Source organism: Eschrichtius robustus, chromosome 3, assembly GCF_028021215.1.
Source record: "Eschrichtius robustus isolate mEscRob2 chromosome 3, mEscRob2.pri, whole genome shotgun sequence".
NCBI lineage: Eukaryota > Metazoa > Chordata > Mammalia > Artiodactyla > Eschrichtiidae > Eschrichtius > Eschrichtius robustus.
The window spans coordinates 100,795,480-100,817,609 of NC_090826.1; the positions used below are offsets into that span (position 1 = coordinate 100,795,480).

Consider the following 22,130-nt stretch of genomic DNA (forward strand, 5'->3'; position numbering starts at 1 on the left):
TCCCTTCTCAACATGTGGGGGACAGCCTGTGGAAGCAGTTGTGGGCTTATTATCATCACCCATATGGGTACGTCACAAGCTGCATAATCTTCAGGACACAAGGTCTTCCTGAAATTCTTCTTTTCCAAATGCAGTTTCTTGGGGCAACCAAAAGTTGTCTCTCTCTGGGGGACTGGAGTCCCAGAGAGCCAATCAAGCAAGATTGAATGGGAAGAAGCCCCTTACTGGGTCCCCAGTGTCTGATGGACGAAGCGTGCGTGCAGGTGTGTGTGTACACACGCGTGCGTACAGGGCTGCCCGAGGTCTGGCCCAGGGAGGCCCAGGCTGGCTCCAGCTGGCCAGACCCAAGGTGGTCAGGGGACCCTGCTGAGTCCTCCCTTCCTCTCTCATGCAAGAGGAATAGTTGCTCAGCCAGAGTTTCTCTGGTAAACATTGCCCAAATTGGGTTGGGGGAATATTTTTCCTTAGGGAGCATTCACTCCCGAAAGTGAGCTGGGTGTCTGCCCAGCCTTGGACAGGATTTACTAAAACCAAACCAAACCAAACCAAACCAAAACAAAACCAAAAAAAGCCCTGTCAGCAGGAATTGGAATTACAAAGGCCCTCGCTGCCTGCCTTTTTTTCCCTGGCCCCTTTTTCTCCCCAAGCCTACCAAAACGGCCCAGGAGCAAGAAGAAAGTTTGGTCCCAAGTTTTTCCCCTTAAAGCATTTTCAAGCAGGTGCCTCCAGTCACCAAGTCAGCCTGTCCCCAACTTCTTAAGAAGGGACATGCTTATTGTGTTTTCATGACACACCACCAGAGCTGTTTTCCTCTCTCTGGAAGCTGGACTCTTCCGAGCACATGGTCCAATGTGTCACTACAGGGATGTGGGTCAACTGAAGGCTCTCAGAAAGTGGAATCGCTCGGCCCCGCGAGGAAGGAGTCCCATGCCAGTGCTGTTCTAGGGCTGGGCTGGGAGAACCCCGCCCCCCAGCCCTCCCGACAAGGGCTCTGGAGAAGGCTAGCCTGGGGGGGAAGGGCTGAAGCAGTACCTCCCTTCTCCCCCGACCCTGAGCTGCCCCATCTTCCCTTTTGGGTTTTCTCTTCAGTTCTATCTGCCCCATCATCTTCTGCACTCTGTTTAAAGCTCCAACCCAAGTGTAGACCCATACCTGGTCTACTCCTGGTTCCCACCGCATCCCTGAAATAGCCCTGCAATGTGAAAAAGAACTCCAAATGCTGAGGGTGAACAAAAGAAATAACCACAGAAAACACAATGGCACACAGATAGGGTGCCTTCGAAGTCTTTCACCACTGGCCTCCAGGCCCAAAGGGCTGGGACAACTTCACAGGCCCCTCCCTGAAAGCTCTCTGCCCATTTCTGGGGATTGGCACCCTCTCTTTTCTGGACATTCATCTGTGGTCTCCTAACAGCCTGTATCCTTCCTGGCTGAAACCTCATCCAATCCTACCACCTGGGGCCTCCCACTTAGGCCTCATTTTGGTGGGCAGGGCTGTTTCATTCTCAGCCCACTGGCAGAACTGGGAGAGCTGAGATGGAAAGTGGGTCCCCCTTCCTATCTCAGGTAGCAATTTCACCTGTCCCCCTAAAGAGGGGCCTCTCCCGCATATACAGGGACGGCCCTACATGCCCCTTTGTGGGCTCAAGGAATGCCAATGGCCATAGCAGTTCTTAGGTAAAAAGAGAAAACAAATGCTATTTAAAACCACAATTGCCTTCTATGGAGGGTGGAGCCAGCAAAGGCAATATAAGAGTCTCAGGGTTCCACTGCTCCTGGGGAAGAGGGCCCGTCATTCAGTGGAATACCTTCTTGGGTTCTGAATGTTTGCAGATGGGGCTGGAGCTGAGCCTGGGCTTAAGGGCTGGCAAGAACAAATTTTCCCAGGGCAATTTAAAGAGGGGCATAGTTTGTGATTGAGGTAGAGAGCCTGGGGAAGGTGGAGAGGAGCCAGCAGGCTGAGGGGAGCAGGCATTCTATGGGAGGCAGGGCAGGAAGAACCCCTGGGAGTAAGTGCCTCCCGCAGCCTCCCCTGCCGCTCGATGCTGTTCACTGGGCAGAGGGGCATAGATACCCAATTCCCACGAGAACAAACCTCCAATCGAGCTCTGCTACTCACTTTGTGTTGCTTGGGGTGGGGTGGAGCTGGGCTTGCATCCCGTGACTGGGTCAGTGAAAGAAAAGGCTGAGAGGGGGACCCTTCAGAAGAGACAGACAATTAGCGCCAGAGGGGGACCAGGAGAACATCTGCTGTCTCCATCCTAGGAAGAGGTGGCTCTCGGGGAGAGCCCCCCGAGCCAGCTCTTGAGGCAGCAGAGAGGAGAGTTAGGGGCACATACAGTGGAGCCCACGCACCCGGTGTGACTCCGGGCTCTGCTTCCCACTGGCTTTGTGAGCAGTGGATCATAACGGTACCCGCTCTGCAGGGTGGTAGTGAGGGTTAAAGGTAAGCGCACAGAGCCTGGCACGTGGAGGCAGAGAGGCCCCAGCTGATGCCCCGCTTATGCCTGCAGTCGGAATTCTGTGCACAGACGGCAATCTGAATCTTGTTCTCTGATCGGTTCCCACCTCACCTCGACTCCTTCCCACCACATACACACTCAGACACACGATTTCTTATCACAGTAGAAAACAGCTCCTGGAGAAACCGGTCCCATTGTCAAGGATGTTGGCACCCTCCCTGAACTCCAAGCCGTGCCAAGTCCAGACCATCAGCAGGAAGACAGGGAGTCTTCTGAAGCAATCACTGGCGCTTCTCGGGCCATCAAGACCGGGGGCAACGCCAGCCTGCGCTGGCCAGAGAGGGGTGAGGGTTTAAACATCTTGCCCCAGCCCCTCCCATCGCAGGGGCTGTCTCCCCCACTCTAATTCCCAAGGCCAAGTGGATTCCATGGAAAACCCTCCATCCCAAGTTCCGCTGCAGCCCTAGAGAAACCCTCAAGGTCTCAGAGACTTTGTCCAGAAAGGAAGGCATTAAACATTCATGGAGAATGAGTAGGTGTCATTTCAGACCTGCGAGGAAAACGGGGCTACAGGGGACGACTGATGAGGATGAATGAGGGCCAGCTGGGCACGGGGTTGGCAAGGGACTGGGGTGGGGATGGGAGCTGCATGCTGGAGAGGCCACATCTTTCTACATTGTTGCTGACATGGAAACATCATAAAAATATGCTAGCACTTGGACAAGGCTGACCCAGACTCTACAGCTAGCTTTGTCTCCTTCCCCCTCCAAGGAATAAATATGTGTGTGCAGTGGGAGGCTTGGAGGTGGGGGTTAGTTGGCTTAGGGTCCAAGGCACTTTGATATGTAGTTTCTCTTCCCTCCTTGGTTTCCTTGCTGGCGTTGCTTGTTGGTTTGCCTATTTCCACTCCCAGTAGAGACTGGACGTCTCTTGCGTGGAAGAGACTAATTGTGACAGAGAGAGTGTCGTCTTTGCTCTGTGCCCTTTGACACTTCATGTCTTGGACTCCAAGTCTTGGCCCTCTTCCATACAGGATAGAGAGGTTCACAGGCACAGAATGAAGACAGGGAGTGGGCAGAGGCCTGGGAAGGGAAGGGAGGAAGGAGGGAGTAAAATAACCAGGGCAAGAGAATTCCATATAAAAGCCTAGAGGCAAGGAAGACAGTAGGAAGAGCACAGGGCTGGGTCTCATGAGACCGGGGTTGGGGTCCAGATTCACACAGACTCACTGAGCCACCCCAGACAAGTTGTGTGATTTCTCTGGTCTTGCTCATCTGTGGCAGGAGGACGTTGGGCCAGATCATCTCCGAGGCCCTTTCCAGCTCTGACCTTCCCTGAGTCCACGAGAAAGTAGAGTCATAACACCAGGATCCGCAGAAATTAGAAACCCCTCAGGGACTGTCCCAATCCTTCCAAGTCGGTTGCCATTCTGGTCGTAGTTATACCCAGTGGCCCCAGTCTCTCTGGATTGCTGCTGATGTAGGGAACCCATTGCAATCCCTTCCTCCCAAATGAATCCTGCAGTTTGAATGTCCTTGATAGTGTCCAGAAGGGATGTTTGGCTGTTGCTTCCCTTGTGACCGAATAATCTCTCTCCAGGAGAAAAATGTCACTGTGAGTTATCAGGTGGTAGAAGCCGTAAGACAAGTGCATGCTCTGCACGGCAAGGTGGGGGAAGCACATAAAATGCACCAGTGTTGGAAGAATTGATTTTTGTTGATGCATGAGCTTGTTGCCTAATGATTTCTGGTTCATTCTCTTGTAAGGGAAAGATTGGATATTTATACCATTGAGATGCACAGCATACTAATGAAGGGCACGTGGGGCCAGGGCAGGGCAGTGCAGGCTGGCCCAGCCAGCTCGGAGCTATGGCAAGCTGCTGGCAGAGGAGGGAGGCAGAACAGGCCTGCGGTCTGGTTGCCAGCCGGAGCTGGGTTCTGCAGGCAGCTGGCCAGAGCGGGCAGTGGGGCTGTCCGGAAGCTAGGAATTTATCAAGGGTGAGAAGGGAACTGTCTCCACTGTTCTGAGCCTCTGGCAGCCTCTTAAGGCCATTTCTTCCGAAGCTGCAGGGAAGGACCTATTGTGAAAGGCTGAGTTTAGAAACAACTTAAAAGAGAACACCCAAGGCCAGCGGAGCCATTATTTACAGTCGGGTCAGAGCCCTGTGTGGACCAATTAACTTTGTTTTCCAGCCCCGCATGGGAAACCTTTAACCCCATGTACCCAAGAACGGCTACTGGTCCCACTTGGCCCAAGTGAGAGGGTGTGGAAGGTGCACATCCATCACCTCTGCTGAAGGGACAACCTGCAGGCCTGGAGCTCTCACCTGTGGTGCAGGGACCCTGTCGTCATTCTGGGATTCTATCCCCTCTCTCTCCTGAACAGACACGCTGCCTGTGGGATGGAGCTCGGACCCCACACCCCGCCTCTCCCCCTTTCTGGGTTCTTGATGGATTTTCAGCAACCCTTTGCTAGAGGAGCCTTGGCCCTTTGAGTAGTTCCCAGAAAAGTCAAGGTCACATTGGCTGCAGAACCTGGGGCCTGGCGGGTTGAGTCACGTTCTCAGGACCTGAGCTTTGAGCATGGAGGGACCCCTGGCGCACCCCCTTCCAACTTCCTCCTGGTCATTATAGGACATGAGCTTGGAGGGTGGGGCTGCAGGTCTTATTCTGGAGCAGGAAAAGCTGCTCCCGGCTTCGACATCCCTAACATCACATGGCATCCTTGCGGGAGGCAACCAACCAGGCCCTTCCCCTCCTCCCCTCTTCAGGGAGGAGAGCAGAGGAAAGAGCCCAGCCAGCTGTCCTCTGCAGTGGCAGGGGCTGAAGGAATAAACTGGGTGGGGGCAGGGACTGGACATTGTCGCCCCTCCCCCAGACTGAGGGTGTGGGTGCAGGAGGAGAGCTCAGCATTCCAGACAATAATGAGTATAAGGAGGCCGGGCCCCAGGGAGTGTGTGGGTAAATGAACATTAGCAGAGACAAGCAGCTCCAGCTGAGCAGCAAGTAAACAAGAGAGGCCTGCAGCCCTGGAGTGACCCAGGGCTTCTGACTCAGGCAGTGGAGTCAGGCTGCCGGAAGGGCACAGCCAGGGCTCGCGGGGGCCAGGCCGCTCAAAGAGCGGGCAGGGCTGGCCGGCTTCATACATGATTCAGAGCAGCTCTGGCTGGAGGGCTTGAGGAGCAGTCTTCACGGGTTTGGCGGGCAGCCCAGGCCCAGCCTTGCTTCCTTCACACCTCCTGGGGCTTCCATGTGACCCTGATCTGATCTCTTTTAGAAGGTTCTCTCTCTCTGCTTCTATCCTGGCTTCGTTCTGCTTGCAAGAGTCCAGACACTCGGGAATTCAAGGCAGAATTCTAGGGATACCTAGCCTTGCTGCAAATTCCTGACGCAACGTGCTGTCTTGGCCTGATCTGCTCTGCGTGAACCGGGGCTGCTCACCCACTGCCCCCCATCCCCACCCCACCTTTTCCCCAAGTATGGCCCATACATGGAGCTAGCCTGCTGGCACACTGCAAAACCAGCCTTCCTAGTCCTTGAAATCTTGTTTCCCTAAATGATACATAAATGTTAAAAAAGAGTTCCCCTAAAATGATACAACCCATGTCCCAATCTTCCGCAAATGACCTCATCTCCAATGGGGCTCCACCAGACAGCTCTTGGCAAGGCTGATGCTGAACAAAATGGTCACGTCTCAGTCTGCGCCTTACTTGATCCCTTGCAGCGTCTGATACACTTGATCCTTCCCTCTCTCATCCTGGACACACTGTCTTTGTTTCCTAGGACATTGCACTTTCCTGTTTTTCCTCCTGTTTCACTGGCTGGGGGTTATCAGCCTCTTTTACTTCCTCGTGGTCCCCACAGCTAAACATTAGAGTGTCCCAAAGCTCAATCTTAGGTCTTTTCTCTAAATTTGGGATCTCAACTAGTCTCATGGCTTTTAACACCATCTATATGCTGACATCCCCTAAATTCAGTTGGTTAGCCAAGGCTTCTCTTTTGGACTCTACACACTTTTTTTTGGCCACGCAGCATACAGGATCTTAGTTCCCCAACCAGGGATGATCAAACCCGTGCCCTCTGCAGTGGAAGTGCAGATTCTTAAACACTGGACCACCAGGGAAATCCCTGGATTCCACACTCTGTATCCAAGTTTCTATCCAACATCTCCAGTTGGATGTCCCAACGGTATCTCAACTACAACATGTTCAAACCCGAGCTCTTGATCTTCCTCCCCATATGGGTTCTTCCTCCAGAATTCCCCAACTCAATCAATGGCGACTCCCTCCTGAGTTACTCAGGCTGACAACCTCGATTTTTCTCTTTCTCTACACCCTAGACCCTGCACCCAGTCTGTCAGCAAATACTGCTAGTTCTACTTTCAAAATGCATCCAGAATCAAGCACATCTTACATTTCTACCCCCCCATCCTTGTCCAAGCCACCATTGTCTCTTTTTCATGGCAATAGCCTCCCAACGGATTTCCCTGTCTTTGCCCCGGTTGTAGAGTCTATTCCCAACCCATCAACTACAGTGATGCTTTTAAACTTTTGACTGTGGAACTCCATGAACCTTTCCTGCCCCTTTACCTCTCTCACTGCATCTTTTATTCTCTCTCCTCCCCAGTCCCATTTCTGCTTCAGCCACACTGGACCCTTACGGTTCTTTGAACAAGCCAGGCGTCCTCCCACCTCAGGGTCTTTCCATTTACCATTCTCTCACCTGGACCTCTCTTCTTCCAGATATATGCATGGCTCTCTCCCTCTTGTCTTTCAGGCCTACTCTGATGGCCTCCGCTTGGGGATGTCTCCCCGCCTACCCTGTTGTACCCTGCAATCCTCTCCTCCAGCCACCCTCCCAACCCCAATACCTCACCCCCCACTTCCCGGCTTTATTTTCTCCAGGCCACTTACCACTCTCAGCCACACTATTTATCTCACATACTCATTGTCTCCCCCACACGAGTGTAAGCTTCATTTACCACTGCATCCCCAGTGTCTAAGATGGTGCTTGGTACCCCACAGATGCTGGAACACATCACTGCTGGTTGCCTAGTTCCCGAACTATCCCTCCTTTGCCTTCCTCAGTTCTCTTCTTTTCTCTCGGATCTCGCCCTGCTTTACCCTTTTCTGGCCCCTGTCCTTCTTCTTCTTGACTGCGGGTGTTCCCCAAACTCAGTTCTTGTTCTCAAATTCTCCTTCCGCCATCTGCATCTCCCTCACTCTCCCAGCTTCAGCAATCACCTCTATATTCCCCTTTTCCCATTTCATGCAACTTAAATAATTGTGTTCTTTGGATTACATTTTCACTTGCTCTGAAAGCTCCACTCAACTGTAAGCTCCTTAAAAGCAAGGACTATATTTGTCCTTCAATACCCAGTGTTCTTGGACCCAAATAAGTTCTTTAAGAGATCACTGAAGACACATTGAGTGGATGAAGGTTCATTATGCTTCCCTCTTGCTCCTGCCCCTCTCCTAGCCAGGATAGAACTGGGAGCCTAAGATCCAAGGTGGGTACTTTGAAGGCATTGCATCAAGCTGCTGGTCAATGAGCGTCTGGGAGGTTTCATCCCAGGTGATTGACTGAGTCACAGTGAATCAATTGTGCAGATTCTTTGGCTCTACCTGAAAAGGCCTTTTGTAAGCTACCCTTGGATCACACTGGACTTGAGTATGTGGGTGTGAGAAAAGGATGCAACTAACTCTTTTCTGGCAAGGAAGGCAATTTCATTCCAGGAGGCCAGCCTTCCATCAGCATGCTGGGACCTGTGTGTCCCCTGGGATGGTGGAGGTGCTTTCCTGACTCCCCACTAGACTGTGAGGCTTTGAGGACTGGACTGAGTTGAAGTTATTGTATCCCCTGTGCTAGCCTGGTGCCTGGTACACGGTAATTACACCACAAGTAGTTACGGCACAAAGAAAAGAAACCCATTGTATTCCAGAGAAGTTCTTTCTAGATCCCTCCCTCAATCCAAAGAAAATAGAGAAACACACTCCCTTCCCTCTGACCCTCCCTCTTTCAACACTCTCTTGCTTCACTGCCGTCAAAGCCTGGCCTAAAACTTTCCTTTTCTAGAAGCTCTCCCAGACCCATCTCATCTGACTCTGATTTCTTTCCTCCATCTCTCCTCAACACTTCTGCACATGGCTTGCAGTGCAGCAGGTTGCATGATTTGGTTGTGAGCATGCTGAATTGCTCTGTCCCCGAGTGTGTGCCCTGTGTGCGAGGGCGTTGAGGGGTTTGGGGGTCACTGGGCATGCTCCACACTTCCCAGTAGCTTGGTCAGAGGTAGGGCTTTTTCTTTGCCATCCTTTCCACAGCCCAGCCCAGCTTCTGTATCCAACACATGCTCAGTGATCAAACTGACAGCACATAGCTGACACTCAATACATGTTTGTTGAATGAAAGAGGAATGAATGTCAAACTCAGTGCCACAGGAAGAACACTGGGGTGATGGTAATGGAATCCAAGTGTCAGCACAAAAGCTGCCCCCTGAAACGAGAGGAATGATCCAGGCCACAAAGAGAAAATCAAACCAGTCACTCTTCTGGATCCCCTGACAAGCTGCACAGTTTCAGGGTCTATCTTCTGTCCAAGGAGCAATGTAATCACATGCACTCCCCTCTAGCCGTGCAAGGATGTGGACTCTGTTGAAGACCTGGAATTGAGTCTTGGCTCTCTACCACCTTCTGTCTGGGTGACACTGGATGTCACTTAACCTGGAACCTTCGTTTCTTTACTTACATACAGGGCACAATAATAAGGTTTATGGTGAGGATGAAATGGGATAAAGTTGGTTGTGCTCTTGGCTCCCGGTAGGAGCTCAAATAATAACCTGCATATTAATAACCAGTAAATGGGGGACCTGAAAGGTGGGTATGGCACTGAGCCTGTTTGCAGGACTGTGCCTCGTGGGAAAAGGAGGAAGGAAGCTTGCTGGTGGGGACTTGCTTGTGGCAGGAACTCCCTGGAGGACATTTCCAAGGGGCTTAAAGAGAGGACTGATTCTGCCTGACGTTGAAAGGAGGAGGGTGTGTCTGGAAGTTCTGCCCTGTGGCCTATCAGCCTGGGGTTTAGGCCTCTACTAGGGAGACCACGCTTCCAGGGACTGGGTATCTCTGCTCTGAAAACAAGAGAGCCAACCACTTCTCTATAGGGGAAGCTGAGAATCTCAGAATCTCACAACTTGGAAACTGGTTTCTGAGGAAACCACAGCTCAGAGAGGGCAAATCACTTTTCCAAGGTCACACAGAGAACACATGATAGGACAAGAAGTAAAAGAGAGAAATAAATAAAACAGGAATAATAACAACCAACAACCTGTCGGAATAGGTGGTCTGGAAAAAAGTGGGGGATCAGGCCTGGGAGTGGTACAAATAGTGACCCACAGGCCGAGTTAGAAGGAAAGGCACTGTAAGAATGGGGCTCAGGAGGCTGCTCTGTGACAGTGCTGCCCTAGGCATCTTGTGCATTTTATTTAATTTACTACATAGAATACCGCTATGAGGTATGTACCATCATTATCCCCATTTTACTGATGTAGAAACTGAGGCATGGTTTCGACAATGTCCCCAAAGTCTCAAAGCTAGAAAGTGCAGAAGCTAGAATACAGCACAGGTTTGGCTGGTATCAAAGCCTGAGCTCTTTGTACACAGCTCTGCTCGTTCCCAGGCTAGAAAAGAGACTGTTCTACCGCATAAGGCCCCCCTCCTCCCTGCAGACTCTGAGTCCAGGCTCCCTGGAATTACACAGAGCACTCCATCACCCCCAAAACACACACATACCTGCACACACACATACATACATACACACACACACACACACACACACTCATTCTGACCTGGCGGGGACCTGGTAAGGCAGGAAGTTGTCCAAGTCCATTAAAGCCACCAAGCACAACACATATTTATGGCCCCAATTACAGCCTCCATGAAGGAGCCGGAATGGCAACAGGAATACTTGTGTGCACTGGGGTCTGAGGCCTCTGCAGCAATAACTACAAGATTACAGAGATGTTAGCAAACCCTGGTGATGGCGGCTCTATTTTAATGATAAATCTACAGCTTCACATAGAAATAATGAGACTGGGGGCTGGAGAAGGGGGAAGGGAAGAGCAGAATGATTTCAGCCAATCAAAGTTCTGTGTGGAGAGAAAATGGCAAACCACGGGGAATGCCCGGGAGACCCCCAGAGGACCTTAGTCAAGCCAGGCAAGAGGTGGGAGCCTTAGTGGCAGACCTGCCCATGCCTGAGCTTCTTGATTCCAGGGAACAGCAGAGACCTCTGACTGTCCTAGCACGTCTTGTTTGCCTGTTTCTCACCCTCCGGTGGGGTGTATGTTAGCTCCGTTACAGCCTAGGCTTCCATCCAGAACAACCTGGGGATGCTGAGGGGAGTGGCCCTTGGGGCTTAAGATGTGCAATTAACAAAGGGCTAGCCTCCCCAGATGAACGCCTCCCGTTCACTAGCCTTGAAGCTCCATGTTCAGTGGTTGTAAGAAAACAGCACAAATGCTCCAGGCTTTGCTACTTCAGACCATCTTGGGCACTGGGGCAGGGGCCAAAACAAGGAACCTGCCTGGTTCCACCTTCCAGGGCTGCACCTGATTCTCCCATACTAGTGTGAGGAGCACCAGGGGGACAGCATTCATGGATTCCTGTGACATCAGAGCAGCCTCCCGAGCCCATTCTCACAGGGCCTCTCCTTCTACCCAGACTATTGGTCACTGACCCTCCACTTCAGTCCAGACTATGGGTCCCTGACCCTCTACTTCAGTCCAGGCTGGTTAATCTCTTTGCTACTCCAGACATAAACCATCTACCCGAACCACCTCTCTGAAGGAATGCACAGCCCAGGTCTCTCCCCACCATGCCTGGCTCTACTCACTTTCAAAATACTACTTGACTTTCTCCTCCAGGAAGCCTTCCCAGGTTAACTGCACCCAAATCCCATTGCTTCTTTAATAATCCTTTCCTTGTGCACCAACACATAATTTTGTTTGAATTAACTAAGCCATCCGTCATTCAACAAGAACGTGCTGAGTTCTTACGTTTGCATAAAATGACACGCTCAGCCCTGAGGGAAAATACAAGACAGTCAAATGTGGGACACAAGCCATTCCTGAGCCACTGGGGACTCTGCAAGACAGAATATGACTCGGTGTATAAATGAGGGACCCAGAGAATAAATCCAGAGGAGTGATTGCTGTGAGAGCAGAAGGACTTCGGGGAAGCTTTGAAAGGTGGATTGGTTTGGGCCACGCAGAGAGGTGGGGGAAAAGCCTGTGTGCCAGAGGAAACCTTGGGAGCAAAGGCAAGAGGCAGAAATGCTGGACGTGTTCAGCGACCAGCCTGCAGGCCGGAGGAGCTGGGGGCCAAAATGCAGCTCTAGGAATGAAATCTGGCAGGAATCTGGCATGCAGGAAAGATGGGAGCCGGCTGTGCTCATGTGCACCGCGCCCCACGATGCTGGCTGCAGGATTTCATGTACACTGAGTGCTCAATCATTCCCCGTTACTAGGGCTTGGGCCTCTCTGGCCTCAAAATAATTACAATTTTAGAGTAAGCACAGGTGAAAGCACCAGGCTTTTATTTCCTTTTCCTTTCCTTTGTCTGATTCCTCACCCCCCAGGATAAAGAGCCCGCCCCTGAGAGCTGGCCTGCTGGAGAGGCTGTGGATGGGAGGGCCCCAGGGGCCTCACCAGGCAGAACATTCAGTGCAGACAGACTGCGAGCAAGACAGGCAGTGTGAGCAAGTCACCCGATCTTCTGCTTCAGAAACTCCTGGACCCAGGCTCCTCCTGCTTTTGACTAGAATGCTCCCCCTTCCTTTTCGCCTATCAAGTTATATATACCAGTCCCTCCCTACCCACCTGAGTTCTCCTTCCCCACCCAGGAAACCTTCCCTGGCTGTCCTAACTCTCAGATCTTACAACCTCACAGTATTTGCTACTTTGCATCACTAGCTACTGCGTTAAAGTTCTGTGGGTCAAAGAGGCTGTCTTCTATCCCAGCCCCCCTTGCTCCCCAGTGCCTGGCACAGTCCTGCTTAGGAGGAGATGGAGGAGGACTATAGTGGTACTGACTGAGGATGATGAGGATGGCAATGATTTGTCCAGCTCCTTTTGGACGATCTGCCTTTTCCTGAAGCTGGGCTGAGGAAGGGGTGTGGGACGAGTGCAGGGACAGCCACGGAATTCTAGGATGTAGGAAGTTAGCATTCAGGTGAGGGGCATCCTTGGACACGGACCGCATGCTCCAGGACTAGGGCTTCCATCGTGCCCGGAGCTCAAGTTACAGGAAAGGGAGGTCTCTGGAGAGGAGAAGGGGGGCTCCTCAGAGGGCTGAGTTGAGCCCTGCTTCCCACAGCCCCTGGCCCTCACACCTACCTCTCTCTGAGCACTTGGGCCTCAGCCTCAGTATGGGGGGGACTGAGCCGCTTTTCTCTACCTGTATAGTCACGATAATGAAGCTGCTGCCTTACGAGACCACAAGGGAAGAGCTGCACCAGATGTAAGCTTCAGAGTGATTTATAAAGCGGAGCTCTTGGGCTTCAGGCTGGCACACAGCTGCTGTTCCAGCCCGCCCCGTCTGCCCGCCCTGTCTGCCGGCCCCGCTGCTTGTGCTGTTCTTGGGGATGACATTTCAGGAAAGCAAAAGTAGGGGAGGCACTGAGACATCGGACTGGGCTGTCCCAGAGACCTTCCCTGGAGCAGAAACGGAGCCCACCAAGCTTTCTCTCTTTGAACAAATCTATTCTTATCCTTTTCCCACCAGAGTGGGGCTGATTCTCCCAGCCTCTCTCCTTACAAGTTCAGCCCATAGATATTGAGTATTGATTGTCCAAAGGGAGGGTCTGCACCCAGAGAAAGAGTGCAAGAAATATCCCAGGAGACACTCAACCAGTTAGCGTTCAAGACACCAGACACAAGGCCATTGGTGTTTGGTGGCAACACCCTTGCAGGGCCCTCAGCTGCCTGGCTGGGCTCAGAGAGAGGCATGCCACCTACATCTGTGGGATGCAACATCTGTGGGATGTTGAGGACAGCTTCCTCAACAGCCACCCAGGGGACTGGAGAACACTGTCTACACTGGACCAAAGGGCTCTGGAGATGCCCTCTTAACTCTCTGTGCCAAACCTGTCCTCCCTCTTAAAAGCCAGCTTGAGCCCCAGCTCCTTGACACCGTCATGGTTAATTCCAGTTGATCATGAACAGCCAAGCATCCCCTTCCCCCATGTGTGGATTAGCCAGGTCTCCCTTCAAGCCCTCCCCACCAACTCCAACTCCCAGACTGGCCCAGGCAGGCAGGGCCTAAGAGCAGGGGCTCTGCTGCATGGTAGTCACTAGTGCTGGTCATTAAGTACTTCCAGTGCCCCTTCTGGACACGTGGTAGGATTGCTTTGCTCGGCCCCCTTGATAGTAGGAGTTGCATGTGTCTTGCTTTGGCTAATGAAATATGAGTGAGAGTGACATGTGCCACTTCTGCATGGAAGCTTTAAGAACTAGCACATGATGTGCCACATCTTCTTCCTCCTCAGGTGGTAACTATGGGGGCACAGGTCAAAACGGAGCCTCTGTTGGCTTGGATCCCTGAGTAACAAGGAAGAAAGGCCAAGCTGCAAATCACATGTAACATGAACAAGAACTAAACTTTGGCTGCTTTAAGCTACCAAATCCTAGGATCGTTTGTGGCTATGGCATAACCTGGTTTATCCCAATTAATACAGCCTGTTCTTGATTGCTTGTGCCGGGCTTCCAGTACACACCAATGCCCTTGGCTCACACTGCTGTCTGAGTCAGTCTATGGGCCTGGCCCGATCCTTACCCATGATTAAAGACATATATTATTTTATAGGTGGTAGACCTGAGGCCTGGCAGGTAGAGAGAACCACTTCAGAACATGCGATCAGAAGCCATAGATATCAGTTCCCTTCCTTTCCCACCCACATGGGGGCTCTGCTCCCTGCCCCCCACAACGTGGGCCCCAGGGCAAGGACTTCCCCAGAGTGGGCTGGGCTATTAGTCAGAGTCCCCTTCGTATCCTGAAGGGCAGAGGCCCATTTGTCTCTAGGGGTGAGGAGGATGCGGGACACATCCCAGTCAAATCCAGAACTGCAAATCCTCAAGAAGCCCAGGGAGCAGGGCGGTACTCACACTGGTTGCGTACTGGATGTCCTTCCAGATGGAGGTTTCCTGGGACAGGTCAGAGGCCTCAAAGAGGTTGTCCAGGATGACCTCCCCGATCATGTCATGGCGGGAGAAGCGGTCAAAGTCGAAGACACTGAGATGCAGCTTGCGGTCGGCCAGCTCCTCATAGGGCACGGGGAAGTGAAAGTTCTCATCGAAGGTGGGGTTCAGGGTCTTGCGGTGCACCCGTGTCTGCAGCTTGCATTTGCGATCAGGCAAGAGGTAGATCTTGACGTAAGGGTCAGAGCTGCCACAAAAGTCCTTGGCGGGGAGGTCGAAGGCTTTCAGGATGTGCACGATCAAGGTCTCATTCTCGTAGTCGTAGCGCAGGCTGAAGTTGATCTTCCCGCAGGTCTTGGCCTCGGTTTTGGCCTCGTCCCCATCCACTGACTTCTGCTTGTAGAGCTCGGGCTTGATGCGGCCAATGCTGGTGGGCTGCTCTGCCGCAGGGGGCAGCTCATTGCCGTAGTCCATGCTGGAGACATGCATCTGCCGTGGCAGGTGGCGCTTGAAGGACGTGTGCCTGACGGAGGGCAGGAGGGGGTGAGAGAGTGAGGTGGGGGAAGGGGTGGGGGAATGCAGGCAGGCATGGCTCGGGGCCCTGGCTCATCCTACCCCTTGTGAGGCCCCCTTTTCCTCCTGCTAGTTGACCCCCTTTCCCTCTGCGCACACTTGGTGTGCATGACTTAATATATGAAAAGTAGTTGGAATGGGGCCTGGTACATAACAAGCTTCAGTAAGTGTTAGCCATTGTGATCATTATCATTTTTCCTGCTTTACTGCTCCCTGCTTTCTAGGTTTCTTTCCTGGTAGGCATGACTCTGGTTCCCCCATTAAACCATAAGCTCCCTGACTCAGAAGGACCATCCTTTCCCACCCTCCATGTGGCATTCCTTCATCACCACCACTACCATCCCCACCACCATAGTTAACATTTATTGTGCTTTGGAGTCAGACTGCATAGGTTAATTTGGGCTCTGCCACTTTCTAGCTGTATGACCTGGGGCAAGTTATTTAACCTCTCTGTGTTATAAAATGAGAATAATAAAAGTAGCAATTGCATAGGATTGCTGTGGGGGTGAAATGAATAAATACAATAAAGTGCTTAGAACAGGGCCAGGTATATACTAAGCTCTTATTATCACATGGATTCTTTCACTGGCTCCTCACGGATACCCTTATGAGAGTCATTAGCCCTATTTTACAGCTGGGAAAAGTGAGGCTCAGGATAGGTGAGCAACTTGCCTGAGGTCAAACAACAAACTCTGTAAACGTGACCCAGCACTTCCATCATTTCTGGCCTTCAATCTGAAAACCAGGCCTGCTTCCCTTTGGCTGGTCCCCTGGGGGTCTGGACCCAGGAATCCACAGGAGCCCCAAGTTTTTAATAAATACAATGCCTTCTACCTGCACGTACCACATCATTTGAAAGTGTTTCTGAATTTGGAGTAGGTTTTTGTCATTATGTGGTGGTTGTTTTTTGTTGTCATTTTGTTTTTTCAGTTAAAGAATGCCATGTATACAGTTGCTGTCATATGGGGAATGCTGTCAAAAGCTATCCTCGTTCTCAAAATGTTAGGAATCTCTTGCTTTATCTCCCACGCACTGCAGCCTCCATCTAGGAGGCTGTATTGACATAGACACATCATGAACTTTTATGCCTCTGCGCCTTTGCATATTCTCTTCCCTCAGCCTGAAGTCTTTCCTTCCCTCCGGACAAGCCAACACCTCCCACCCGCACGCATCCCAGGGCTTACCACCTGCACAGCACCCCACCTCAAAGGTTCCCCTCTCCTGAAGTCTCTCCTGGCGCCCACCTCCGAGTTGATCACCCGCCAAGGAGCACATCATCTGACATATTCTCCAACCAGAATATGCACATGATTATTTCTGGTCTCTGATCCTCACAGGCTGGAATCTCATTAATGTACTGGATCCAGGAATGTGGAGGTAGGGAAGGGAGGGGTCCACCCCTCACCTGGTGGATGACGCTGGCTCTGTGGTCTGTCGCTGCAGCCGTGTGTGACGCATGATGTGCTCTTTGACCGACCTCTGCACCTCAGCGGGGATATCTGGGGACGTGTGGCTGATCTTCACGGCCGCCTCTAGGAAGCCCAGGGTGTTGGGGTCTTTCAGCTTGTCCGCCATGTTGCCTCTGGAGCTGGGGCTCTGGAGGGCCTCCGGGGAGGGGTTAGCAGAGGAGGGGCTGGAGGCCTCCTTGTTCCTCCAGGGCATCCAGCACAGCTTCCAAAAGAGAAAGAGAAAAACTGCCACCAGGGCCACGCCACACACAATAACTACCACTGTGAGGAGGCTGACAGAGGTGCCTGCCCTCAGCCAGGCGGGGAGGGACAGAGACAGACACAGGAGGGGAGAAGCAGGGAAGGGTGTTCAAAGAGGGGCCACACGGAAGGGACAGAGACGGAAGAAGAGAAAAGAGTGGTCATGAGAAGGCTGCCCAGGTAGAGGAGGGATGGTCGTAGGGTTGATTCTCCATATCCACCTTGTAAAATATCTGCAGCCTCAGGTTCACCTCGGTCTGATTTCTCCAGCTTTGCCCCTCCCCCCACCGCCAGCTTGGGGAGCTCTTGGGTTGCCTCCCCTCCCCATGGGCACGTGTATGGGGAAGGGAACGTAATTTAAATAGCAGCCTAAGCAAATGTGCAAATTCGTGAAGCAGTCACATTTGGATGCTGTTTGAATTTCTATTAGAGCTGTTACTATGGCCAGACTTACAGCAGAGTCGGTTTTGCGGACAGCTCTCTTCCTCCACAGGCTGTGAGGCCTTGGGGACCCCAGGCTGGGCTACCTCATTCCCTTCCCTTACCCCGCGCCTGCCAAGCCCACAGCAGGAGCTAATATATAGTGAGTAGGTTGACTTGAAGTGAATGAGATCGGGCATAATCTCCTCGAGGCGGGGGATTAGGTCTAATGATTCTGCTGTACTCCCGGAACTCTGCACATAGTAGGCTCAATAAATACTTGTATTAAGTTGGAATCTGATCCACACAGTTGACTTCAAAGCTAAATACAGATGATTCCGATAGCTGTCCTTTCCCCCCATTCCTGTGGCTATGTGAGAGCTTTGCTGTAAAACTGGTATTTTTGAATGTCGTGATTCGTTCAGAGACAGGCATTCACTGTCCCACCCCCAGCCCACCTCTGCCCCCAGTAGGATGCCCAATACCCCAGGAGAGCTGTGAAGGATGCCTCCCTCTGGGAGAAATTATTAAGCAGGCTTCCCACACCACCTTTAGGAATGAAACTTTGAGCCCAAGGCCTCTTCTTACTCTGAGATGTCAGAGGCCTTGAACCAATGATGGGTTTGCACAAAGGTCACTTGTAGACAAGCCAGCAGAGGAGGCTCGTTTGGCTTACGTGATGATTAAAAAATTGAGCAATTCCATCATCACTATCGTCATCATCACACCAGATTCCTGGCTTCTCTGGAAAAGGCCTGAGGACTTGCTAACTGGACCTATGCTCCCGCATGCTGGGAACTGGCGATGCCCTTCGGAAGGCAGCGTGCTCACCAGCTGCTCTCCCTGTTACCTGCCTGGCCCCTGCAGGCCTGTGAGTTTGTAGCCTCTGGATTATCCTGTCCCCATGCCTTAAGAATCTTGGGATTTAAGATGAGAAATGACCCTACAAGTGAGGCTGTGCTTTTGCAGATGGGAGCAGTGGTCCAGAGAAGGGACTTGCCTGGGGTCACAGGTCAGACACAGAGCCTGGACCAGGGTCCAGAGGTCTACTGCCCAGCCTGGGGCTCATTCCACTGTATCAGACTGTTTGTCCCTGATTAAACTATAGGCTACTATAGCCCTGTGTTTTTTATATTTGTCTGACTCAGGGCTCAGCATAGAAACTGACACATGAGAATGAATGAATGAATGAGTCAATCAATGGCACATAAAGCAGCTGTCATTATCTCTCAACCAACATTTACTGAGCACTTGCCACGTTCCAGATGCTAAGCTAGACTGGGATTATAGAGATGCCCGGTCCCTCCTGCGGGGATCAAGGGTACTCTCACGGCACATGGGTCCCCGCAACAGCTGTCCCCCATCCAAAGGCACCTGAGGAGGAGGCCAGAACATCAGCCATCCTCTCTGGGGAGTTAGCACTGCCTCCAAGCTCCCTGGTTGTAGGGTACTGGCCTTGACCAGCTACCACCTTCAGGAATAAGGAATAAGAGCACAGGATCCTCAAGTCCTTAGCAACCTTCTCCAGCCCCCAGGTCCCTGCATGGAGACAGTGGAGTCTTTCCCCAATATAGGAACTGAGGTTAGTCCACCAGAGACTGCCAGGGACCAGAAAAACTGATTCCTGTTTAACTTCTAGACTAAAGATCTGCAATTATGGTGCAATCCTGGGAGCACAAGAGAAAAAATACCAGATTGCTTAATACTTATTTATTATCTTAAAAATAAGAAATCAAAATTGCAATATACAGGTTGACAGTAATAGGAATGATACCATTTTATTATTGGATTTAGTCAAGTTATTGAACATTACTATGTCCAAGGTACAGAGTGCTTTTTATGTATTCATCATTTAATACTCTCCAGTGAAATAGGTGAAGATTATTATCCTCACTTTGCAGATGAGGAAACTGAGGCACAGAGGGTTAAATAGATTGCCCAGGGTCACACAGCTGCCCAGGGTCACACAGCTGGTAAGTGTTTGGACTGAGATACAACCCAGACAGTTCAGCTCTACAATACCCCCTCTGTACGTGTGTATAGAACGTGGGAACAAAAAACACATATTGGAGGTATTAAATCAAAATAATTTTTGCTGTTATGAGTTCATGATCTAAATGGTTTGAAGACTGTTTTTTAGGCCTGGATCCCCTGGGGGTTCACCAGGAACGCTACCACAGATATGGGTGTCCTCATTCTAAGTATCTGGCCATCTCTGGGCCCTCCACATCTGTTCTCTGTTACAGCTGTTCCGGGTGCATTCTCTGCAATATGGGTCACCTTAAAACAAAAGGTATTTCTAGGGTTTTGCTTTCCTTTGATCATACATCTTACTTGCTCTGGTAATAATTAGAATTTTAATGAGAAAGGGGGAGAATGGGGGAAATGCAGAGAGCGGAGAGTGCATTTAAATGTTCAGCCTGACAAAAAAACTGAATTCATAAATGAAAAGAGAGGTGGAGGAATCAATTTTTCCTCGGTGTGGTTGCTATTTTGAATGCGTCTCCACGTGACCCCCGCCCTGGCTGTTATTCCCTCGGAGCTGTGATTAGGGAAGGCAGAGGTATGGATTATTGGGAATTGGCACCCAGCGCTCAGTACTGGTGATGTAAGACCAGGAGGCCCTTCCTCTGCCTGGAGAATCTTCTTCCGGGATATCTCACAGGCAGGCAATGCAAGGAGAATTAGGTCCTGATGCTGAGTGGGTTCACCCACACAGGGGAACAAGGTGGTGAGCAAGGCTGGTAAGACCAGAATTAGGCCAGGATGGGTATGATTGTATAGGATTTAGCCCCTTTAAAATCACTACATGTGGCCTTGAACTCAGCTAGCCCATGCAGCCTGGTTGAAGGTACATAATGGCCCAAGGGCTGTCCAAAGGCCCAGATGACCTAAGATATGTGCCTTCCTACCCTAGGCCTGCTGGGGCCAACCCACCAGGATGTGTTGCCCTCTAGTAAATCACAGGTGCATAGCAGCCTTCAAAGCCTTCTTCCCACTCATGTCTTGTTTGAACCTCAACCTTATGAGGCAGATAGAATTTTGACGGGCAACTCAGCCACCTTTTGAGTCCTGACCCAGTGCTCTTCATATTTATACCATGCACTGGCTTCGTGGCAAGATAGAGGTAAGCCTCCAGGAAGGGAGAAAGTCCTTAGCACAGCACTGAAAAAGAGAAAGGACTTCCTAAGTGTTTCTATTTGTATTCTTCCTCCCTGTCTTTTTCCTTCTTTATTTCCCCTTCAGCCTGGAGAGAAAGAAGCACTGCTCTAAAGTCAGACTGGGCTCATTCAATGTCCATCTCTACTGGTTTTAATCTCTCCCAGCCTCTGTTTCCTCATCTGTAAAATGGGTACAGTAATAGTATCTTCCTCATAGGGTCATTGTGAGATTTAAACGAGATCACGTGCATCAAAAGTGCTAAGGACAAAAATAAAATAAAATAAAAATATATATATAATAAATTAACTAAAAAAGTGCTAAGGACAGTGCCTAGAATGTAGTAAGCCATATAATAAATATTTGCTATTTTTATTAGAATTATCTAGCTCTGCCCAATATGATTTTGGACATCTCCTACTTCTGAAATTTGTTTAGTGGGCAGAACACGTGCAAACCATGAACACTAATAAACAGAGATAGCTTTAACTTTATCATTACAAACTAGGAACCACCTTACTAGTAGAAATAATATAACTATTTCATATATAGCTAGGTGTCTCTGTATCTCAAGACATAATACATACTATATCAAAGATCTCACATCTCCAAGTTTTTCTGTCAACACTCATTTGCTTGCTACTTGTTCAGTTGTTTTGTCATTACTGTCACCAGCCAGCTGGTGAACAGGAGCAAGCTCCAAAGGAATGAGAAGAAATTCATGGAAGAAAAATGTTCAACTGAGAACATGCTATGCTTTTGCAAAGTTTTCTTGGAAACTGGGGGAAAGAAGTCCATTACTCAGTATTAGGTGCGAAACATCTTCATTGAGGTATCAGAGGAGACCAGTATTCCATGGGTACCTGGTTTGGGAAACCCTATTGGCCAGTCACCCAGCAGCCTCTGGGAGAGCAAATAGCTATGGAATTTGGCTTCAGAAACACACCCAGTGACCTGGCACTGTGCAGGGCCCGTGGCTTCTAGCCTGGGCTGGGGAAGTGGGCATCGCTGGGTGCTCAGACACCAGGCAGACATCTCAGCTGAGCACCAGTGCCAGAATGACCACAGAGCACACCCACCCACATTTCTACTTGTGTGACCTTGAGCAAGTTACTTAACTTCTCCAAACATTGTTCTCCTCTTTTATTTAATGGGGATTCTAATTATCCCTACTTCACAGAATCATTGTGAATATTAAATAAACTAAGGCTTTGAGCACAGTGCCCAATACATGGTGAATGTTCCCAAAAGTAAGCTGCTATTATTTCTCCCTGTTTTGTTTTGTTTGTGTTTGTCTGTTTGTTTGTGTGTTTGGTGGAGGATAATAGTTTACTGGGTACAGGATGGACCCAAAGCTTGGCCATCTGAGGCAGGGAAAGGGGACACAGGACCAGAGGGCAAAGCACCTGAGAGAACTCAGGCCCCTTCTTTCCTGGGAAGTTAAGGTCCCCTGAATGTCATCAAGGCACGACCTGCTTGTCACCTTAAGTGAGATTGTCTGACAGGGGTGATGGCTCATGGCCTCCCTCTCTTTCTGGAAAATGGTAAGCTATTAATTAGCAACCCAGGGCTTTCTTATCACCCCAGTGACGCTTCTTTCTCCAGAGACAGAGCCCTGGTG

At 50.7% G+C, this 22,130-nt stretch overlaps 1 protein-coding gene across 3 annotated transcripts in view; it reads right to left on the reverse strand.

Moving 5' to 3' along the window:
* SYT6 (synaptotagmin 6) overlaps positions 1-22,130 on the reverse strand; it is a 57,597-nt gene that overhangs the window by 29,680 nt on the left and 5,787 nt on the right. For 2 of the 3 annotated variants that reach the window (XM_068538142.1, XM_068538143.1), the window contains exons 2-3: positions 16,627-16,975; positions 14,616-15,171 (exon numbers count right to left, since the gene is read on the reverse strand). In XM_068538142.1, the coding sequence (XP_068394243.1) occupies positions 14,616-15,171; positions 16,627-16,975 (905 nt within the window). Of the gene's footprint in view, positions 1-14,615; positions 15,172-16,626; positions 16,976-22,130 lie in introns of those variants that run through there. The other variant, XM_068538144.1, reaches the window with a different exon arrangement.